Raw genomic sequence first — 18,727 nt, forward strand, 5'->3', positions numbered from 1 at the left:
CGTGAAAACAAGTTATATAATTTTAGTAACGGTACATTCCCTTAACAGGTGAGACACAGATTGCTAAGGTGGGGAGTTTTATTTCAGAAGGAAACCGAGGAGTTTCTATGTGTGCATCCATTTTTTTTGAGATTCTATGAATGAGATGTGAAATTTAAAGGAGCCATATGTAAGAATGTGGCCAAAAACAATTACTACATTCAAATTCAAAGTACAGAGGTATTTTAGGTTTCATTTTCTGACGTAACTGGCAACCCGTGGATGCTCTGCAGCTGAGACTCTACTGACTGCAATGACTGGTAGACGGCGGTAGGTGGCGCCACATGCCAAAACATGATTTCAAAACATAAACATGATTTGCAGTCTGAAAAAGATTTTTTAATGCAAATATTTTGTCTGTACTGTTGTTGTTGGTGAGTTCAGTTTGTTATATGAACATTATTCTTGAGTCTCTGTGACATATTAGGAGGATTTTACAGCCAGTTGCTTTAGATTTATTACATAATGCACCTGGCCATGTTGTATATAGTTATAAATACACACTTGCATAATAAAAAATAAAAATGTACATTAATGGTGAGTGCATATAATATATACAGTGGGTATACATATGTAAAGTTATCACCCCAATATAAGGTCCAGGGTTGGAGCCAAGAAAACCTAATTTTGTTTTGTATTTCCATATTGTTTATTGCTCTCTAATGTATAATAATATAATACATCGTTTTTATCACAATATGATGTCCTCAGCAGAAAGTAATGCATTTCCAACACTATCCCTCTTTAGCTATTCATCTGCCTTCCCCACCTTTCCCCCAGATCAGTGAGAGGAAATCCAATCGTCTTAATTAAACAAGGATCCCCAGGACATGGGCTCAAAAGCAATTTGTAACGATTTCCCCAGCCAGTGCTCTGATTATACAAGAGCTCCTTATGCTGACCCAAGACTTTTGAATGCAGTAAATCTTCCATTGAAAGCCATTATTCGCCTCCTTGGCCCCGATCATGAACACCTCTGACATTTTGTCAAAAGCCCTTCCTCACACTCCATTGTCCTACAGTAAGCTGCTCTACATCAACAACAACATACACCTACATACGTTGAAAACCCTATTTTCTGTCATAATGTTGTTCCGGGGCTCAGCAGGAGGTGTCTGACCTGGGGAGTTGAGATTTAGCCCCGGAGAAACTTGAGAGTAAACTCTTCATTTAAATACTACATGCAGACCACTCTCGGTACCGGCTGCATTATTCAGACGCTACTTGGAGCGTTTAAGATGACTGGGTTCATGCTGAAGCATACAGAGCTGCAGGGGCTGTTAAGGGAGATAGGCCTTAAGAAACCACACAGCTAAACATTACTTAGCTTCCTTCTTTAGCCGCATTTAATGAGTCAAAGAGGACCTGGGGAGCGTCATACAGTGTGTACTACACTCTTAGAAATAAGGGTTCCAAAAGGGTCCTTCTACAAGGGCTGGGGTTCTACCTGGAACCATTTGCTTCTGAAAAACCTTTTCCCAAAGAAAGGGTTTTTCAAGGGTTCTCGGTGGAACCCTCCAAAAGGGTTCCAGGAGGAAACTTTATAAAAAGGTTCTACCTGGAGCCAAAAAGGGTTCTAGTATGAGGACAAGCCGAAAGAACCTTATATGGTTCTACTTAGCACTTTTATTTCTAAGAGTGTAGGGACAGTTTCTGGTGCATATAACACTGTCAGTTTTTATCCGAAATTTGAATATTCATTCAAACTTAAGGAAAGTCATCTCAAAGCTATACTTTTCTGGATATTGTTTTACGGTATTGCCTAAAAACCTGTTTGTATTGCATTGTGACAAGGGTCAGCTGTGAAAAACACCATCCAAACGTATTGAACGACCTGAATGAATGAATTGGATTGTGATGCATCATTCAAACTGCCATCTATTTGCAGTAGCCAAAGCTAATGCTAGCTTGCTAAATCCAACGAGACAGTTGCAGCAACGCTATGACACAAAAGGTGCCAACAACAGGCGTCGGTTGCAAACAAAATACAGCTTTTGGGAAAGCTACTGCCAAGAAAAAGTCTGATGCAGAGCGATTCAAGACCAGAGTGAACATCGGTGCTGCGTTTGATCGGTGCCCCAGAAAGAGCTGCTAAGGACAGGTGGATTAACTTTATGTTTTTATGATCTTTTGAGAGTATTGGTTGTTTTACGTCACCACGTTGTCGTTTGAACAAGTGTCCAAAAGAGTTACAGATGCTGAGCAGCGCTAGTGAATCCACGTCCTGAGGCGCAGTTTCAGGGGGAAGTCTGAAGTGCGATCTTTGACTTTTGAATTCAAAATGTACCCTGCTCGAATGCTTTTTCCAGGATCTCCAACCGTGTCCAACTGTGTCGTGCAGGTGTAGGACAGAAGGACAGAAAGGAAAGATCTCTGGAAAAAGTGACAGCCCCAGTTCGCGTACAACACCAGTTCTAGTGTAAAGACAATATTATGCTTCTTACGTTGACAGACTCTCGGCCGGCATATTTGACTCGGATCCTGGGCTCCTGGACCACATCCAGATTGGTTCCTGTGACCATCAGAGGGGTGTGGCCACTGCAGGAAAAAAACAAACAAAAAGATTGTTAAATGGATTGTAATTATTTTGTCTAATCTTTGTCTAAGGACAAAAAAAAAAAAGGAATAGATGAGCAATTCTCAACTAAACTTTCAAACCTGAAATTTGCAACATCAATCCAAACAAGAACATGTCAAACTAGCTCTCATCCTCCCTTTCTTTTGGGAGGAAATAGCCTTTGTCGAGGAGAATGATTAGAGACGATGTTAATAGACTTCACTGGCTGCAATCAATTGGCATTTGAAAAACCAAGGCAGCTCAAGCACATGAGGATGCCGTGATGGTTCTTTGGGCTTTAAAACACAGCGGTGCAAACAAAGGACACAAACAATGTGGGAGGGAAACTGCGGCATGTGTGGCTCTCTGGGAAGTCGTTTGGGTTGATGTTGATGTTTATGGTTTTTTTTTTCCATTGTTGTGCCAGACAATGTGGTGTGCTGCATTCAGAGACAAGGCTGGGACTGTTGGATGTTCATGTTGTGGAGAATGTGGCCACTGTAGATGGAGCGTGCACCCTCTATGGTCCTATGCTGCAGGCTCATTAAATTATATAATCAGCCAGCTGTGGAGATAAGACTTAAACAGTGACTGCTCTTCCTTTTATTCTCTTTTGTTAATATTGTAAAATGTTTTCCGTTCAATCTTTATGGATCTATTTAAAACCAATTGAATGCAAAGCTTTGAGTCGCAGCAGAATGTAAAAATCAACAATCTGGCACATATTTCACACATATACCAAGATAAAGATAAACGACTTATGAAATACATAGAGGATAGACGGTAACGGGAGCATTCATCACAGAGAATACTATTTAACATAGTCAGTAAAAAGCCAACTTAACTTTTTACCACTTTTGTTCATATATTGGGTTTTTCAGCATCATAATCCAAGGGTCTAAACCTACATGATAGTTCATTAAGGATGACGTTATCAAATTAAAGGGAAAACAGTGTTTTCTTTAGGCGGTAATTGACATCCACCTATACGTTCCCACAGAGAATACAATGCTGGATTGTGAAGCAGTCACAAGTAATCGATGTCAGCGAGTTGTGACACACACAGCGTCACTGAGCCTGAAGGTTTAGCAGCATGCATGTAAATCACATCAGCATCGTCAACCACTGAGGCAAATTATGAAATCTAATTTTGAAAGAGTTAACTTCTGAGTTAGTTCTTCAACATTCAACACATTCATTTAATTTAATTTAATATAACCGGATATGGAGGTGGCCACTCTTTCTGTATTATCGATATCGTACCAGTAAATAATTATAATTGGAGCTATAAAGTTTTGTGTCATGCTTTGTGGTCTTTTTTTCTCCTCTACATAGTGTGGGAAGATAATTAGAAAACTGTTCCATTGAAGATCAAAAACTAGTGACATTAAATTGAATGGAATGGAAAATGGTTACTGACAACATGTGAGAAATAGGCTAATTTTCTTCAATTCTAATGCTCTTTTTGCAACCACGACATCACTTTCTTATGTACAATCAATGACGCTGACAACTGTGCCATCATAAAAATAATTGATGTAAATCCATCCATCCATCTTCTACCTAAAGGTGGTGTACACCCTTGACAGGTCGCCAGTCCATCCCACACACATAGAGACAAACAACCATCTACGCTCACGATCAATGTAGAATGTCCAATTTTCAAAATCCCCCCTAACAATTTTGGAATGTCGGAGGAAACCACAGAACCCGGAGAAAAGCCACTCACAGGCGGAAAGAACATGCAAACTCTATGCAGAATGGCCATCTTCTTGCTGCAAAGGCAAGAGCGCTAACCGCTACACCCACCTTGTGGCCTGAGCACAGGTCATTAAGACATACAGTACTATTGGGCCCGATAACAATCATTTTTAACTTCAAGGAAACCAGACTGATGACCATCTGCAACTGCAACAGTGGGATAGCTTTTTTGTTGTTGTTGTCAAAATCAACTAATCTGGATTTATCTTCTTTATAAGAAGAGCAGGTGTAAAAAAGAAAAGAGACAAATCAAAGGCGGATGACTAATATGATGTGTCCTTTCGTATCCGCCTCCCTTCATTTTCCATCCTCTTATTCCTCTGTGCAATCACACTTCTGCAGCAGTGTCCCCTGCACTCCCGTCTCCGAAGCCCACGCCATCTGCTGTGGACTCACACCTCTGATAGCACATTGTTCTACTAAGCCGCTATTTCGTTTTCATCCCTCTCCTGCTTTTAATTAGTCGCGAGTGGTGTATTTGTATCCGTGTGCCAAAGATGTTCAACAGATGGATCAGTGCCGGCGTATGATAGGCGGAACGGGAAAAAAAAAATCGTAATCTCAGCGGCGACCATATCCTCGCCGCTCTTTGTAGCTGCGGCAGTTCTATCAGATACAGCCTAATTAGAGGAGCGCTGAGCAGTAATTGAAAGTGCAATATTGACTTGTGTTTGGTTATTTCCACTGGCCTGGACAGTCTGGTTTTAATGCTCTGGATGGTGGAGAGGGGAGGTGGGGATAAGGGCTGTGACCTTACATGTTCGGTCAGTGAGTGCTTTTGTATCCGGTGCCGTGTGCTTCCAGTGCAACGACAGGTGTCTAAATGACTTTACCTTGCAATGCTCCAGTCCGGCTCGATACGCTGGACAGTGGGGTCCTCGATGTACTCAAAGGCGAGGCTCTCCCTGATTTGGGCGTGATCCACGCTCACGCCGATCTGCACCGCACCGACGCCGGACAGCGAAGGAGCAGAGTAGCACACGATCTCCGTCATGGTCCGTCTGGAATTGAAGCACAGAATGGCCATATTAGATCTGCCCGCAACACACGGGAACGGCTGCCTCTGCGAGAAAGCGGGATCGCAGAGAGTATCTGTTGCGGCGATTTCCGATTATCAGGTGAGACGACCAACGACGGAACCTCTGGAGTCAGCGATGAGTTAAGTTGACAGATTTTATTGAAGGCAGCTCAGATCCGAGGAGAACTGAGACTTATGAGACAGTTGTGTTTTCCATTAAAAGTTACACTTTTATTCATCAAAAGAGTTGCAAAATGAATAAAGAATATAGTCAAGACATTGACAAGATTAGAAATAAAGATTTTTATTCCAAATAATAATTTTGCCCTTTCGTCAAAGAACCAGCAAAACTGTTTTCAGCTGTGCTAACATCATTGCACAAGGGTTTTCAAGGGTTTTCTAATCATCCAATAGCCTTCTAACGCCATTAGCAAACACAATGTACCATTAGACGACTGGAGAGATGGTTGCTGGAAATGGGCCTCTATACACCTATGTACATATTCCATTAAAAAACAGACGTTTGCAGCTAGAATAGTCGTTTACCACATTAACAATGTATAGAGTGTATTTATGATTCATTTAATGTTATATTCATTGAAAAAAAGTGATTTTCCTTCAAAACTAAGGAGATTCCTAAGTGACCACAAACTTTTGAACAGTAGTGTACTTAGTAAGCCTTGAGATAGTGTATCCAGTCTAGATCCGTGGCACCTTGGTAACCTTGAAAGGTGACCTAGTTAGTCTAATCCCAAGTTATGGCTGTTAATTTTGTACACCAGCTCTGGTTATAAGAACATGTGCGTAATTAAACCTAAAGTTGGCTGAAGATTAGAATTTTCTCTCACAGTATCGACAATAATTAGTTAATTTAATGTGTAGAGATGTTTGTCTGAGTATAAAACACCCCCTACCGTACAGTATAATGGACAAGTGTTCCATGTTGTACTTCTAATCCAGAGCAGCACAAACAAGCCTGTTTTTTCCCCATAATTAAAACGAATAAAAGCCCTTATGACGTGTAATGCACGCATGGCATTTGCACTTAATTCTGAAGACATTTTTAGAATAAGGTGCGTTCTACATTCTGCATCTTTCTGCATGGTCTCATGTTATACCTACCCCCCCCCCCCCCCACCCCTACCCCTTCCAATGCCAGGAATTCAGTGGAGAAACACAAGCCAGTAATTAGCCCCATATCTCATTAAAACTGGCTTGACTCCTCAGCCTCGCAACATTAGCGTGGCAGGACTGAAAAAAAAAAAAAGATGCCGACACGAGCGGAGAGAAGATGGAGGGTTGTGTGAGAGCAACTGAGTGAAGTAAGAAGGGATGGTGAAATTAAATAAAGGAAAACTCGTGGGGGGGGGGGGGGGGGTGATATGAAAACAAAACAAGCGCCTTGGAATAGATAAACTGATTGATGGAGAGAACGTGGATGGAAAAAGATGAAAGATTCATAGATGGGTTTTCCTGGAAGCTATTATTACAAGATTTGATGCAGTGGGTCATCAAAACCTTATTAAGATTTACACACGGTTTTTTTTTCTGACGCGGGAAAGAGAGCGAGGCTTTCCCTCAGAGGGAGTTTTTTTCAGTAATGTCAAGGGAAAAAAACACAAGAAAGCCATGAAATATAGCAGCTTATTTAACGGGAATAATTCACACCCTCCTGGGAAAAAAAAGAACGCTTGTTTTTTTTCTTCCTCACATGCTCACAGCGTGCTATATATCTAACGTTTTCTGACAGTGATGTATGTAAGGATAGGATCAAAAAAAAAAAAAAACTTTGTGATGTACAAGCACACATACATTTTGGCATTGTAAAAAAAGATAATCTAATATATAAGGACATGACAAAAGGAAAGACGTTACAAAAACAAATTGACTGTGAAATATGTCTTCTTTTTTTTTGGTTTTCACACTTGTTTAATCACTTAAAGGTGCCATATGTAAGAATGTGGCCAAAAACGGTTACTACATTCAAATTCAAAATACCGAGGTTTTTAAGGTTTTTCGTTTTCTGACGTAACTGGCAACCTGTGGTTGCTCGGCAGCTGAGACTCTACTGACTGCGATGATTGGTAGACTGCAGTAGGTGGCGCCACATGCCAAAACACGATTTGAAAGCATAAATATGATTTGCAGTCTGCAAAATATTTTAATGCGAATATTTTGGCTGTACTGTTGTTGTTTGTTGTGAGTTCAGTTTGTTTTATAGATATTATTCATGAGTCTCTGCGACATATTAGGAGGATTTTATGGCCAGTTGCTTTAGATTTATTACATAATGCACCTTTAATGTAGGTGGCGACGTTCAACCTTCATAGGAAGCAGATCAGTTTCTCTGTCTCTAATAGCCACATTACACAGTAATATCGAAACTGTACAACTGTGAACTTCAAATTTGTCTCTCATTTGCACTTCATTGAGTTTATATGATCATTTCACTTTCCACTTCACATTAGTGTGCAAGTACAATAAAAATACTTCTTTTTTTTTTTTTTTTCCATGAATGAGCTGCGTTAAACAAAATGTGTCCAACCATCCGTGGCGTTTTAGGAAATTAGATTTTAAGGGCTCATATTTCACACTAAGCACATCTTTCTTTGCCATTATATTTCATGATAACTGTATATAGCTATCTGTTATCTGGTAATATTTTGTTTTGATAATCTTTTCTAGTACTGAGTGTAACTTCATTTCAAACGGAGCAAATGTAATGCATCCAGGTGCCGCCTCAGATTAATTCAGATTATGAAGGGAAACTCGTAACATTGATAGAATGAATGGGTAAAAGAGGGAAAACTCACCCAAAGAACTCGCACGTCTGGTTTCCAAACTGAACGCTGACACTGCTGCCGGCGCCCAGATTTTCTCCCATGATGGTCACTTTGGTGCCTCCGGACTCTGGACCTCTGCTCGGAGACAGACCTGTGACCGTGGGAGTCTGCGAAACAGAACGGGGGGCAGAGAAGGACGTGTTGAACTATGAGAGCAGATTAAAGCGAGGTGTCGGAGCAGAGAGAGAGGACAGAAACCATAGATCCAAAAAGCAGGACTAAAACATAGCTATTTTCTGGCGGTAGATGGCACAGTATCTTTCTAGTATCTCTTGAAAGCTTCACGTATAATCACAGATCCCCAGTAAATTATTATTTAGATTATAAATAATCTATCTATCTATCTATCTATCTATCTATCTATCTATCTATCTATCTATCTATCTATCTATCTATCTATCTATCTATCTATCTATCTATCTATCTATCTATCTAGCTAGCTTGACCTACAGCTAGCTATTTTTAATCTAGCTAGCTATGTTTTTTCTTTCTATCTATCTATCTATCTATCTATCTATCTATCTATCTATCTATCTATCTATCTATCTATCTATCTATCTATCTATCTATCTATCTATCTATCTATCTATCTATCTTGACCTACAGCTAGCTATTTTTAATCTAGCTAGCTATGTTTTTTCTATCTATCTATCTATCTATCTATCTATCTATCTATCTATCTATCTATCTATCTATCTATCTATCTATCTATCTATCTATCTATCTATCTATCTATCTATCTATCTATCTATCTATCTATCTATCTATCTAGCTTGACCTACAGCTGACCATGTTCCCCTGTCACATACAAAGTGGGGAACATAGGACCTTTTTTTTGGAAAAACGGGGAACATAGGACCCGGGGAACATAGGTACGACCCCCTTCCAACCTAGCTATCTAGCTAGCTTGACCTACAGCTAGCTATTTTTTTTTATTTTCATGGTTTTTTTTGGAGTCATTTAAATTTTCGCCGATTTCACGCTGCACTTACGCCAATTTATCACGCTACACCAGGCACGGGTGCCGTCAGGATTGTCAGGAGTGTCAACGACGGGTAGGCAGCGGACCTGGCGAACCAGTGTCCAACGGTAAGCTAGCGAGGCTATGATTAGCATTAGCGTAGCTAGCTGTTTTTTGCGACCGTCAGCCACGCCGGAATCTCTTTACGAGGCGTATTTGATTTGCGCTGTGCCCAATGAGGTCGCACAGTGTTTGTATTATGTTATCCTTTACGATCCTTATCACGCTATCATGCTTCATACACATGCATGTCAGAGAAATCACCCATAAACCTTTATGTGCACAAAAATAAAAACAACAATTCACTATTCAACTAAAATGCACACACTGCCATTTACAACTACCCCATTTTGCCAAGAGCTTCACTGTTGCTGGCTCGCAGCATGTGTGTCTGGTTGGGATTTTTTTTTTTTTTTTTTCATCGGTGGCCTGTAAAACAAGGGAATAGCAAGTGGTGCCAATTCTAGGCTCTGCGAAGATTTCTCAGAGGAATTCCACTGCTTCTCAGAGTAGCAGCTGTAACGCTGCACTGGAGGTGGAGGAAGAAGTAGCAAGGGATTCACTTGCAGAGCCACCGAGCATCACTCTGACAAAACTCCAACCTCTCAACCAAGTGCGACTTCCGCGGGACGCAGGCTAAAGCAGGTACGAAGAGAGGTAATTACTGGGTGTTGTTAATTGTTGAGGGATCATTAATTGCGGAGGTGTGAGAAAGTGCAAATGGAAAAGGAAATTATCTGTTAGCTGCAGGCTGTGAGACAAGGAAATGTACGCGTACATGTGTGGGAACAGCAGCGCGTTTGTGTGTGTGTGTGTTTTACCTGCCGTGGGAAAAGCTTTCCATAGCATGTTTAACTTTCTCTTTATCTCTCTTTTTTACGACTCTTTTATGGTGTTTTATGTGCTTTTTACTTTTGCAGCTTTGTAGGAGCATTTGTTTACCGCATTTAAAATGCTTAAAAACAAACGTAAGAGCTCTCACAAATGCTATAACACGTTTTTCTAATTATTGTAATCTTAACGAAGAGGAAAAACACTCCCAAGTAAAATCCATGAATCTACATTAACTTAACATCATTATGTTGTATTTGTTTTTGTATTTTGGCTCCTTTGCTAACGGAAGATTCAAACATGGAAAACTTCACAGCGTTTCTGGAAACCTCCCAAAGTCTTTCACACTGGACAAAAATGATTGGATTCACCCATTAAACCAGGACAAAATTTGAATTTTGCGTCATCTTGCTGAAATATAATCAAACAAACAAAAAAACAACTGTTGGGGGAAGTAATAACAAGCAAGAGCCTAATGCAGAGCCTGATTCCACCGCAGGCACGGTTACTTGCACATCATTATTGACCTCTGGCGAATTAGAATTGTTATATTATATACTTTAACGTAGCTTTTATTTGTGCACCTTGTAAGCTCTGCACATCAGATGAGCATATATAAACATATATGAATAAAAGCAGACGTACCACAAAGGAGTAGAGTTGTGAGGAGCGAGCTCTGAGTTCTGGTCTGCACTCTGCTACGCACAGCTGGACTGGACCGGGTCTGCTGTCAATGGGGGCTGCGTCCATCTCACACACAATCCTAGAGACAAAAAAGAATTCATCAAAATGATATTTATATATATGTATGTATGTATGTATATATATATATGTATGTATGTATGTATATATATATATATATATATAAAGAGAGAGCGAAAGTTGGAATAATTGAGCCAACTTGGGAGAAAGTAATCAAAACACTTTGCTACCTGATATTGATTTATCGTCCCCCCCTAAATGCAATCTTTCTCTTGTTGTCTAGTCCATTTCATTACAGAGACACATTCAGACATCGACCAGGACCCCCCTCAATGACAAGTCTTTAAAACGAGACCAGTGCTTCTTCACCCCTCGGCACCCGGGCACTAAATTTTCCCACCAACCACCCAGGCTACCGACAGCGCCGTACTGGTGCCAATATGCCAGGTGTGACGCGTCTGATGTAAATCATGCGTCGGGGATCGATGGGAGCTTTATCATACGGTGTGATCAGGTGTCAGCCGGCGCTGCAGGTGACTACATCAAATTGCATAATAAAAGGAGGGACGTCTATTGATTGGTGGAGTAATAAAGCACAAGGTGCGATCACGGAGAGGAAAGAAGGGACAGAATATGTGTGGTGAGGCTGATGACAAGAGGCAGACAGGAGTGGAGCAGATGAAGAAAAGCAGGTGTATTGTTTCTCCGGTGTTGATCACCTGAATTACAATTATTGTAGGAACTGACGGAGCTAATATGTTCTTCTCACTACAGTCCTCCAAGGACCGACGTAACCACCTGACGTCCTACTGTGCTCGTCATAACGTCAGGCTGAAAACTTATGGAAATACGAAAGTCAACGTTGAATTCTTTCTTTGTCTCAACAAAGAGGCTTAGTCTGTCCAAAAAAAGACTGACAAAAGAGACACAAAAGGGACTTTTTTTTTTTTTTTTTGCTTTCACACACTTCTCTGAAGTAGTAACATAAAAGACACATAAATAATATTTTGCCCAATCCTGTCAAGTCCATCACAGGATGTCTATATAGAAGCTAAAAGATAGAAGATAAGGAAAGAAATAAGCCAATAGTCTCTAAATGAAAGTGCACTTTTGAAGACTTTAACCTTTTAATTCCCTCACACATAAACAGGTCACCATTTTTTTGTCTTTTTTTTTTTTTTTTTTTACCTGCTATACAAATGAATTCCCTCGCTTGTCCCCAAATAGATTGAACTGCTGTCAGATCAGTGCCCTACTGACAATGACACATAGTGAATTTGAATTACAACTGCCCAGTAAAGAAAGTAAGTGGGACCACCAACACAATTTGTGAACTGTTTGCTTTTCAAAATTCACCAAAAGTGACTTCTTTATGATGAAAAAACTTGTAAAAAGACAAAAGTACAACGGCGGTGCTCTGCTGAGCTGTTCTCTTTCTGTGGGGGCAAAAGTAGGCCACGACTAAGAATTAGGGTTAAAGGCTCCTCTGAGAGCCACGACTTTGACAGCCTGTGCGACGATGGTACAGCTATACATTTAAAACTTTACTGTATTCTCTAACTGACTAGGTCAGGGGCAATCGGGCACACTGAGCTAAGCTACTGGTTTGATCAGTGCTTCTAAAATGACTCCAGCCTTGGGAAGCGTATTTATTCAGCCGTTCGGCCGTGACTGAATTTTATGAACCACTCAATTTGAACAAAACATAGTGCAGCGATACATTATACCTTTATGCTAGGGCTGGGTGAGATGGTGCAACATTCATATGCCGTTATTTTTTAGTGCCGAGTGGTGATATACAATGATTATATTGGTATTTTAAACTAAATGCGCTAAACATTAAAGGTCCCATATTATAGCCTATTTCTCCAAGTTGACCTAGTTCCCTGGTGTCCTAATGAACATGTCTGTGACATGCTTTGGTCAAAATACCATAAGGATTGAAGCACCATAGCAGTTCAATCACCCTGCCAAAACAGCCCTGTTCAGAACGCTCTGATTAGTATCGCTTAAAAAAATAAAATAAAAAAATATATCAGCCACAGAGGCTACTGGGAGCTAACAGCAGTTAGCATTTTGAATAAGTGATCATTTGCAGGCTCTAGCAGGCACATTGTATCCACTGGACAGATAAATCCTCTGAGGCTGGAAGTTTGTGTAGAACTCTGTGCTGCACTGTGGAGCTAAGAATAGAATATACTGACACAAAGAAAAACTCTCGAGTCTGACGACCCACTAGTTTCGCCCCGCAACTCAATTTTGGGTCACGACCCACCATTTGAGAAACAGCATCTTAGATATTGGATATTATTGGATATCTTACAATAAAGTGTCTGAGGTTATTGTGTGACCTGGGGTATTAGTAACACAATGTTATTGTGGCGTTGTTTACTAATTCTATATATTTTCTTTCATGATAACATATTGCATTTTCACGTTGTAATTATCTTACAAGTATAGCTGCATAATAAGCATCTTTCCACTGGCATCAATCTTTGAATTTCAATAAATAATTTGTTTTTCCTCCACCAGTGAAGCTCAGTGCCCAAAGCCTTTTCAAATTAATCCTAATCCAAAAATAAATTTTGTTTAGTGAAAAATATGTTAAGTAGGATGTGTGTGTGTGTGTGTGTACACACTCCCCTTTCTCTTGTGGGCCCTGCATCACCTGAGGAGGTAAGAGAACCCATTGGAAAACCCGGGTTTTATTTTTGACACAAGTCGTGCGTGACTAGCCGAGGGGGGGGAGACGGGCAAGTAGTGAAGCATGGGCTGCATTTCATTAGTTCAGGGTGAAAAGGACAGCATTTAACGTAATGTATGCACAGCATGGGACAATTAGGGAGGTAAACACTAGTAAACACACACAGCTGTTGTGGGATTGTTGCTGACTAGATGAGCTACGCTGAGAGAGAAGTGTGCTAGTGTGCTGCTGCAGGGGGAGAACAGCAATGTCACGGCCAGACTATCTGGACCTGCTCCAGTCTTCATTAAGGCAGAGGTAGAGCATCTTTTTCTCGCAGTACACATAATGTAGTGTATATTGAGGAGATTTGGAAGAGATTATAACCCAAACATAACACGGTACATCAATATTCCACTTTATTATCATCATTATGAAGTGATTTCTCGGTCCCTATCGGAAGGTTTCAGTAGAAAGTTGTATTGCTTATAATAAAAAGAAAATGAAGGATAATTAGCAAAGCATTGCGTTGCAAAAAATATATAGCAAATCCTCTCCCAATAACTTTAATTTAAAGGTCCAGCGCATAAAATGTAAGTGCACGTTCACATGATTATATGAGTTGTTTTTTACACACTGTACGCTTCAACATAATACACGTTAAACTGCATTAAAATGCCATAGTGTTTCCTATGTGTGTGACTTACTGTTCAGCTATGATGTAGCCCTCCTCTACAGGCGTACACCTCACTCCCGCCACCTCCACGTTGCCCACCATGTCCGCAAAGGCCAGCCCGAGGTTTGTGCCATGGATGGTCACCCGTGTGCCTCCTTCCGGGGGTCCGGCCACTGGGGTCACCTATAGTTTTTCAACAAAGAACCAAAGTCAGGGAGAAAAGTGGAAGCAGGTTTGCGAAAAGTGACGTTGAAGGATTTATTTTTTATTTTTTTCCCTTCAGTTATGAACCTGTCGTACTGAGATTATAAATGCACACAGTTTTCTGCGGATGCTCAAGGGTAAAATGTGCTCTTACAGTCAAGGTGGCTGTAAAAGCAATTAAGAACACTCCCCATGTCTGCATCCAAGGATGTTAGAACACGCCACGCGTAACTGTGCCAAGAGCATGCTTTACTCACAACGGTAGCCAATGTAGCACCGTCTTTTATGGCTCTTTCAAACACACTCAATCAAACATGAAGATCAGACTTATCTTCCTAAAATTCCTTCCTCTCGTCTATTCAACTGTAAATGGGATGAAAAAAAAACCCAAAAAAAACATCTCAATAAAAAGCTTTTTTAACATTCTAATTTTGCCTGCCCCAAATCTACTGCTGTTGCCATGGATAATAAATCTAACAAGGGGCCACATTAATGCTAAGTGCAGACCCCTTATTCATAAAATACAATATGGCTGCCCAGCATGACCTTGGCACAGGGTGGCACACTGCCTTCTGTGCTGCAGAACCCTGTTGAGCCTCCCAACTTGGCCATCATCCAGCCCTTTAACAGAGGAGAAGAGCAGTAGGATGATGATGATGAGGAGGAGGAGGAGGAGGAGGAGGAGGAGGAGGAGGAAAACAGTGAGTGGGAGCAGAAAGTTTGAGGCAAAAATATGAGCAGGGAGATAAAGATCAAGAGTGTGGTGTTTGGTGGACAGAGACACAGAGGAGACTCAGGGAGAGGAGGGTAAAAAGGAGGCGAGGACTGTCACTTTGCTTTGTGGGGCTGCAATGTAAACAATCAATACACTATCACTGGCCAATGCAAGCGGAGGGGGCCAACACCAACAGTTAGTTGTGCCCGCTTACTGAGCTGCAAAGCGCCATGTGATAGTAACCCCTTTGATAGGTGCTGCACACTGCAGCGTCCCTGTGGGACACTGACATTGTAATCTAGATTCAGTGGACATTAATTGCTCTGGATGTAAAGTAAGTGTGTCACTGCACCGCCTGAAGGATCTGAATACATGAATCTTTTAGCACTGCTTGGGCATGCATGGTATGGGGAGGTTGGGGGGCAAAAAACATAATGGCTAAATATATCCATGTCAGGCATTGGCAGCAGCTATCTGAGGAGACTTGGTCATGGTTACATAAGCAATGCGAGAGAACAGGAGACGGGAGGAGGAGGAGGAGGAGGAGGAGGAGGAGGAGGGGATTGGGGACCATAACTGCTAGAGGAAAAATAGCGAGAAGATAAAAAAGTAAAAAGAGCAGGGCAGAAAAAGATTGGGATGAGCAGCAGAGGGGATGCGGACGCCACTCTGATCATTCCTATCAGCCATGATGGATGACAGGTGAAGCAGTGGTGGTGACAGGACAGTGATGCTGTATCACAGATGGGTCCACTAAAAGCCTTGGAAGACCTCCTCTCTCTGCCCTTGAGGCTGAGACGGAACCCTTCCCACAGTGGACTGAGCACAGGGAAGACGGTCTAATCCATGCATGAACCACATTTGACTGAGCTCCCCACTGGCAGTTGATTCATGAGTGGACCACAGAAGAAAGAAAAAAAAAAAAAAACGGCACTTCAAAGGCTCACACCACTGAAGTCTGTCGGCTGTGGAAACAGAGTAGGTGTAAGAGAAGTGCTGCTCTTTGTCTCTGTGACTGTGTTTCTTACACAAACAAAAGGCGTAAATCTACGACTGTGTGTAAACCAGATCCTAATGACTTTAAGTTACTGCAGTCATGCAACCTTTAAAGCGGAGCCTAGAAGTTTCAAAACAAACAGTTCAGCCATTGCTGAGAACGCTGTGTTTTATTGTAATCTCGGGCTCAGCTAGATCTCTGAAAAAAACCCGGTCCGGTTACGCAAACTGCGGTTCTCCAGAAACAGCAGATCGTCCTGCTCCGGGCACTAGTCCGGGTACATCCGGTTGCGTACATTGAACCGCAGAAGAAGAATAACGTCCGTTGTGGAGGTGTTTCACGAGCGACAGTGTCTTCTGACTCTGGGTCAAAGTCATAAAAGGGACTGTGGCGGGGAGTCGTGATGAAGCTATTTTTAAACACTGTTAAAACAATGTTTTGATAATGAGTAGCAGTACATTCACCGCTCCAGAGGGGGGAGCTGTGCTTCTGAGAGTGGGTGTGCTGAATATGTCACTTCCGGGTATTGGCCAATCACAAGACAGTTGGGAAGGGCTCTACGCTGGCTGGCCAATCACAACACACTCTGTCTTCTGGGTGTGAGATTTCAGTCTGAAATATCGCAGCTCAGCACAGCGTCAGAAAAGAAGGATTTCTATCAGCTCGTTTACAGCAACTAGGAGGTTTTTGACCATAAAAACAAGTTAATGTATTTAAGTAGACCTCCATAACTAACATATATGTGCAACAGGACCACTCTATGTGAGCTTTAAAGTGTTGGAGCATGTCTTTATGATACACTCGCACACTCTCTGCTCCCACTTCCGAAACTCTCTCCGGTATAATCTATCACTCTGCAGCTCTCTCTGGATCTGAGTATCGGCCATTTGCCGCCGAAGTTTTCCTTACACGTTCTATAGGATTAGGCAATGACACTGAAATATTTTTTTTTTTTAAAAAGGGAGCGATAACTTCATTTGAGTCGAGAGACACTTTAATCCAAAGTTCCAGAAAAAAAAAAAAGATAAGATGAGAACAATGTGCAAGTCTGAGCAAAAAGAAAAATGGTGGAGAATGTATTGTGTGAACAGCCCGGGGAAGTCACAGTGTGGAGTAAATGGCGGAGAAAGTTATGTTGATGCAGCCGTGGATGAACTCAGAGAGCAATATTCTGCCAGTGTTGCCTTCAGGCTGTGCAACCCTAACATGCCACTGTAACTACAGTAGCTGACTGAGCTCAATGGCATTATTCGGGACAACTGAGCAACAAATAAACCACACAACATCAACATTTATACAGTCTATCCTTCATCCTAAAACCTTAATATACTCATTCATTAGAGGAAGATGTCTTTATCACCGTGACACGGCCGGGAATTGCTCTGCACAGTCGATGCGCTTCTCGCCACCGCCAGATATTTTTGCTTTTGAAATTAAAAAGCCCTTGATACAAATTATGAGCTTGCTGCTAATCTCTTTGTCTCTGGACTCTGCTCACACTAATTTGAGCATGTCACATTCAATTGTGAGCAGCAATTAATGGCCTTGATAAAAGCCCCCACTGATCACTTGTTCCTGCACAAACCACATCCTAAATACTTTATGGAGTCTTAAACGCCTTGTAGCTGGGAAAGAGATATGGGTTGTGATGAGAAGGAGGGTTTTAGCGCATAAAACGAGGGGAGGGGGGGGGGGGGCGCGGAAAAAAAACGTAGTGACGGGGTAAATTTGTGGAGCATGTACTCTCACATGGGTATACTACATGATGCTGTGTGTTTGAATGGGCCATTTCAAGGTAAAACAGAAGTCCCTAGAGACTCTGGTGGTGAAAGAAGTGTAATGTCCCTCAAGGTTCTTCACAACATTCCTGCATTCCGGTGTTTGTTCATTCATTCATTCATTCATTCATTCATTCATTCATTAATCTTCTATCACTTTATCCTCCTCATAAGGGTCATGAGGGTCACAGAGCCACAAACAACTTCTCACTCTCACACCTACAGTCAAGCCCAATTCATACTCCTGCGTAAAGTGCCATTTTTGTATTAAAAGTATCTGTGTTTCAATGTTATTCCGCTGCGACAACAACAAAAAGTGTCTCTCTCCCTCGGACGCCATTGCTCACTGTAGCCAGAAGCACAACAACCTTGCGTAGCCGCCCCCTACTGATCGGGGCGGGAAATTGCAGTGCGTATCCGGCACCACAACGGAGAACTATGAAGGCTCGAGGGGTCTCCGTGGTCACGCAGTTGGATAACGCGTTACGCAGTTGTAGAAGTATACTGTGGCCTTTAATTTAGAGCGTCCACTTTGCCTAATCCCCAAATCTGCCTGTTTTATGGACTGAGGGAAGAAACCGGAGAACCCAGAGGGAACACACGCAACACGCCAATTCAATGCAGAAAGTGTATTGATACGTATCATTAATAATGCAAAAATATTAATATTAGTATTGGTAAAATTCATTGATGCCCATCCCTAGTAAAACCCAGACCGGCATTACACAATCCCCACAGTGTTCAAATGATCAACAATGAGCTTTGCGTCCATGTTGAGAGGGAAAGAAGAAGAAGAAGAATCCTACATTTTCTCTTCCCTTAAGCAACAGCCAGATCTTTGTATTAACTGTCAGCGTCACTCTTTGCCGTACTGCAAACTCATACACAAGCCACAGCCAAAG

General features: G+C 41.6%; 1 protein-coding gene across 1 annotated transcript in view; it reads right to left on the reverse strand.

The window, feature by feature from the left end:
* Window positions 1-18,727, reverse strand: part of LOC310932081 (plexin-A2-like) — a gene marked incomplete at both ends in the record, with an annotated part of 70,676 nt that overhangs the window by 41,917 nt on the left and 10,032 nt on the right. The window contains 5 exons of the mRNA XM_083895354.1: window positions 2,484-2,577; window positions 5,191-5,358; window positions 8,189-8,325; window positions 10,716-10,833; window positions 14,163-14,314. Coding sequence (XP_083751480.1) covers window positions 2,484-2,577; window positions 5,191-5,358; window positions 8,189-8,325; window positions 10,716-10,833; window positions 14,163-14,314 — 669 coding nt within the window. The remainder of the gene's footprint in view (window positions 1-2,483; window positions 2,578-5,190; window positions 5,359-8,188; window positions 8,326-10,715; window positions 10,834-14,162; window positions 14,315-18,727) is intronic.

Source organism: Microchirus variegatus, assembly GCF_963457635.1.
Source record: "Microchirus variegatus genome assembly, chromosome: 9".
Lineage (NCBI taxonomy): Eukaryota > Metazoa > Chordata > Actinopteri > Pleuronectiformes > Soleidae > Microchirus > Microchirus variegatus.